Genomic DNA, 5,192 nt, shown 5'->3' on the forward strand with positions numbered 1-5,192 from the left:
TACACTTCAACTATGACAGACAAAATGAAGAAAAATAAGTAAAATCCAGAAAATCACATTGTAGGATTTTTAATCAATTTATTTGAAAATGATGGTGGAAAATATGTATTTGGTCACCTACAATCAAGCAAGATTTCTGGCTTTCACAGACCTGGAACTTCTTCTTTAAGAGGCTCCTCTGTCCTCCACTCGTTACCTGTATTAATGGCACCTGTTTGAACTTGTTATCAGTATAAAAGACACCTGTCCACAACCTCAAACAGTCACACTACAAACTCCACTATGGCCAAGCACAAAAAGCTGTCAAAGGACAACAGAAACAAAATTGTAGACCTGCACCAGGCTGGGAAGACTGAATCTGCAATAGGTAAGCAGCTTGGTTTGAAGAAATCAACTGTGGGAGCAATTATTAGGAAATGGAAGACATACAAGACCACTGATAATCTCCCTCGATCTGGGGCTCCACGCAAGATCTCCCCATGGGGTCAAAAATACCACAAGAACGGTTAGCAAAAATCCCCGAACCACACGGGGGGACCTAGTAAATGACCTGCAGAGAGCTGGGACCTAAGTAACAAAGCTACCATCAGTAACACACTACACCGCCAGGGACTCAAATCCTGCAGTGGCAGACGTGTCCCTCTGCTTAAGCCAGTACATGTCCAGGCCCATCTGAAGTTTGCTAGAGAGCATTTGGATGATCCAGAAGAAGATTGGGAGAATGTCATATAGTCAGATGAAACCAAAATAGAACCTTTTGGTAAAAACTCAACTCGTCGTGTTAGGAGGACAAAGAATGCTGAGTTGCATCCAAAGAACACCATACCTACTGTGAAGCATGGGGGTGGAAACATTATGCTTTGGGGCTTTTTTTCTGCAAAGGGACCAGGACGACTGATCCCTGTAAAAGAAAGAATGAATGGGGCCATGTATCGTGAGATTTTGAGTGAAAACCTCATTCCATCAGCAAGGGCATTGAAGATGAAACGTGGCTGGGTCTTTCAGCATGACAATGATCCCAAACACACCGCCCGGGCAACGAAGGAGTGGCTTCGTAAGAAGCATTTCAAGGTCCTGGAGTGGCCTAGCCAGTCTCCAGATCTCAACTCCATAGAAAATCTTTGGAGGGAGTTGAAAGTCCATGTTGCCCAGAAACAGCCCCAAAACATCACTGCTCTAGAGGAGATCTGCATGGACAGTGTGTGAAAACCTTGTGAAGACTTACAGAAAACGTTTGACCTCTGTCATTGCCAACAAAGGGTATATAACAAAGTATTGAGATAAACTTTTGTTATTGACCAAATGCTTTTTTTCCACCATGATTTGCAAATAAATTCATTAAAAATCCTACAATGTGATTTTCTGGATTTTTTTTCCTCATTTTTTCTGTCATAGTTGAAGTGTACCTATGATGAAAATTACAGACCTCTCTCGTCTTTTTAAGTGGGAGAACTTGCACAATTGGTGGCTGACTAAATACTTTTTTGCCCCACTGTACATGCAGGATGTTCAGAAGCTTCTGTTTTACTCTTTATGTGTAGAACACAATATGGCCACAACATGCAGCTGTGACAGAAAAGCATACAGAGACAGAAATTAACCATTTAAAGTCCACATCGAGCAGTAGGCCCCTATGCTGTGTTGCTGTGTCAGGACTTTACACAATGAGAGGCCACAGATTCTTTTGGTTTTGGTCAGGTATAAAAGTAAGTGTTAAAACAGACAGGAGTTCAGTGCAGTCACAGTGCAGTCCTAAAGAACAAACATCATCATGATGGGCAAGGTAGGCAGATTAAAATATTTTGCCCTCGGTTTCTTTTATCTACATTGCATACCTTATGTGATAGACTATTTGACATCTACAACAATTTCATAATGTCAGAAAGAGTTTCAGGTAAAATGTAGTTCAATGCAGATGTAGTTCATTATCATAGCTCAGTTGTGCATTATCAATTGTAGCTCTTCTGCTCTTTATGACAGTATTACTGACTAAATGTTTGTCATTCAAAGTTGTTGACTATTTGGGGCAGCAGGTAGCCTCGTGGTTAGAGCTTTGGGCCAGTAACCGAAAGGTTGAGCTGACGAGGTACAAATATGTTGTTCTGCCCCTGAACAAGGCAGTTAACCCATTGTTCCTAGGCAGTCATTGTAAATAAGAATTTGTTCTTAACTGACTTGCCTAGTTAAATTAAAAACCATATTTTTTAAACTTTTAAATACCCAGATCATCTTCTACGAGGACAAGAACTTCCAGGGTGGTTCCTATGAGACCAGCTCCGATTGCCCTGAGCTGACCTCCTACCTGAGCAGGTGCCACTCCTGCAGGGTGGAGAGCGGCAACTTCATGGTGTACGATCGCCCCAACTTCATGGGAAACCAGTACTTCATGAGAAGGGGAGAGTACTCAGACTACATGAGCATGATGGGAATGAGTGAGTGCATCAGGTCCTGCCGCATGATCCCCGTGGTAGGTTGATCATTTATATATCTAGTCTTTGAAAATAATGCTTTAATGGTAGTGTTCTCCTACAACATGAGTTTGTTGATTATTTCACTAATCAATTAAGTAACCCTATACTGTACTTTCCTCCGTACAGCACTGTGGAAACTTTAGGATGAGGATCTACGAGAGGGAGAACTTCGGAGGTCAGATGCACGAGATGATGGACGACTGTGACTCTATCCAGGAGCGTTTCCGCATGTCTGACTGCCAGTCCTGCAACGTGATGGACGGCCACTGGCTGATGTACGAGCAGCCCAACTACAGAGGCAGGCAGATGTACATGAGGCCTGGAGAGTACAGGAGCTTCAGGGATATGGGCATGGGAATGGGAGGCATGAGTGGTGGCATGAGGTTCATGAGCATGAGACGTATCATGGACAACATGTCCATGATGTAAATGCTCCAATGTTGTATGAAAAATGTATTTTTGATTAGTCTCTGTGGGACAATTCATGGAAGCGAAAACAATAAAACTCTGAGTTTCAGTAATTTGTTATGAGTGACAGTATATTTATTTTAATTTAAATGCCACCGTACAATGTTTAAACATCAGAGTAATCTACTACAAAATACTACAAAATATATTGTTATACATAAAAAACTATGTAATACATAAAAATAATAAGAAAATAGAATGAAAAAGGAGCATTTTTGTGATTTGTTTTTAAAGGCCTACATTTTTCTTAAATTACTTATTCAAGTATCTGCAATATGGTTGCTTTTACAGCAAAAATGTCAGTAATTTGTATTCACATCGACAGAGTTACACCTATAGTAAAACAATTGTTCCTTAATTTTTTACATAAATTCAACAAATTCATATTTAAAACTAGCTAGATTCATCACCATATGATAGTTGCTTATGTTGCTTTTACCAAAATAGTTGGATGGTCAAGTACTATAGGAAGGCACAAAGACTATCTTAACATAAACAGAAAGTATGCATACATACTTGCAAGTAGGCTCTATTCAGAAAGCAGGGCTGTCAAAATTCATGTGCTAATGAATGCAAATAATTAGAAGTTTAAAATATCCTGAAAAGTTTAACACAGTTAATCATGTTTCCTTATTTTGATCGTCACATATCCCCACCACTCAAATACATGGATTAGACAGCTCTGAGAAACTATGTAACGGAACATTGTACTTTGCTGAAACTGCAGTCGTTTCATATACGTGACATGTTCTTAGATAAAAATAAAAATATGTACTGTTTTACTGAAATAACCAACAACATTTAAATCGTGGCATGATGGCCATTCTAGAAGTGATGATGTGTTGATTCTAGAAGGGATGATGACATCAGAACTGTTGAGCAGGTACACTACATAATCTTGTTCTTTTTAGTCATACCCATTTGTATGTTCTTTTTAATGTCAGTTAAAAGAACAAGCGGTTAGATCAGCAGGGGTGGAATTGGGAAGGGGAAACACGGGAGTGGGAGTTCCGAAAAGTGGGTGATGAGAAGCTGTCAAACAATCTCACTGTAAAATATAAGCCTTTTCAACTTTAAAAGATTTGTTTCCAGATTTACATAAAATGTTGGGTTGTATGAACTTGTATATTATAATGTTACAAATCTTTTGTTACCTTTTTTTCCAACTCAACTTGATTTACTGATTTGATAACTTTTGACAACCTTTTAAGAAAGCAGAGTATTTTATAAACTCAGCAAAAAAAGAAATGTCCTCTCACTGTCAGCAAATTTAACATGTGTAAAAATGTGTATGAACATAACAAGATTCAACAACTGAGACATAAACTGAACAAGTTCCACAGACATGTCACTAACAGAAATGGAAAAATGTGTCCTTGAACAAACGGGGGTCAAAATCAAAAGTAACAGTCAGTATCTGGTGTGGCCACCAGCTGCATTAATTACTGCAGTGCATCTCCTCCTCATGGACTGCACCAGATTTGCCAGTTCTTGCTGTGAGATGTTACCCCACTCTTCCACCAAGGCACCTGCAAGTTCCCGGGCATTTCTGGGGGGAATGGCCCTAGCCCTCACCCTCCGATCCAACAGGTCCCAGACGTGCTCAATGGGATTGAGATCCAGGCTCTTCGCTGGCCATGGCAAAACACTGACATTCCTGTCTTGCAGGAAATCACGCACAGAATGAGCAGTATGGCTCGTGGTGGCATTGTCATAATGGAGGGTCTTGTCAGGATGAGCCTGCAGGAGGGTACCACATGAGGGAGGAGGATGTCTTCCCTGTAACGCACAGCGTTGAGATTACCTCCAATGACACAAGCTCAATCCGATGATACTGTGACACACCGCCCCAGACAATGACGGACCCGCTCCAGAGTACAGGCGTCGGTGTAACGCTCATTCCTTCAATGATAAACGCAAATCCTGCCATCACCCCTGGTGAGACAAAACCGTGACTCGTCAATGAAGAGCACGTTGTTGCCGGTGATGTCTGGTGAGGACTTACTTACAACAGGCTTACAAGCCCTCAGTCCAGCCTCTCTCTGTGATGTTCGGATGTACAGATCCTGTGCAAATCAAATGTATTTATAAAGCCCTTCTTACATCAGCTGATATCTCAAAGTGCTGTCCAGAAACATAGCCTAAAACCCCAAACAGCAAGCAATGCAGGTGTAGAAGCACGGTGGCTAGGAAAAACTAACTAAAAAGACCAGAACCTAGGAAGAAACCAAGAGAGGAACCAGGCTATGAGGG

At 41.0% G+C, this 5,192-nt stretch overlaps 1 protein-coding gene across 1 annotated transcript; it reads left to right on the forward strand.

Annotated features, from left to right (window-relative positions):
* Positions 1-1,771: 1,771 nt before the first annotated feature.
* Positions 1,772-2,900, forward strand: LOC135519562 (gamma-crystallin M3-like). The gene is made up of 3 exons (XM_064944798.1): positions 1,772-1,783; positions 2,225-2,467; positions 2,598-2,900. Exons 1-3 carry the CDS (start codon positions 1,772-1,774, stop codon positions 2,898-2,900), a joined length of 558 nt encoding a protein of 185 aa, XP_064800870.1.
* The last annotated feature ends 2,292 nt before the right edge of the window (positions 2,901-5,192 follow it).

Source organism: Oncorhynchus masou, chromosome 29, assembly GCF_036934945.1.
Source record: "Oncorhynchus masou masou isolate Uvic2021 chromosome 29, UVic_Omas_1.1, whole genome shotgun sequence".
Taxonomy (NCBI): Eukaryota; Metazoa; Chordata; class Actinopteri; order Salmoniformes; family Salmonidae; genus Oncorhynchus; species Oncorhynchus masou.

Coding starts and splice junctions, on each gene's coding strand:
- LOC135519562 (XM_064944798.1), top strand. Junction 2,468..2,597: donor CCTGCCGCATGATCCCCGTG/GTAGGTTGATCA, acceptor TCCTCCGTACAG/CACTGTGGAAACTTTAGGAT.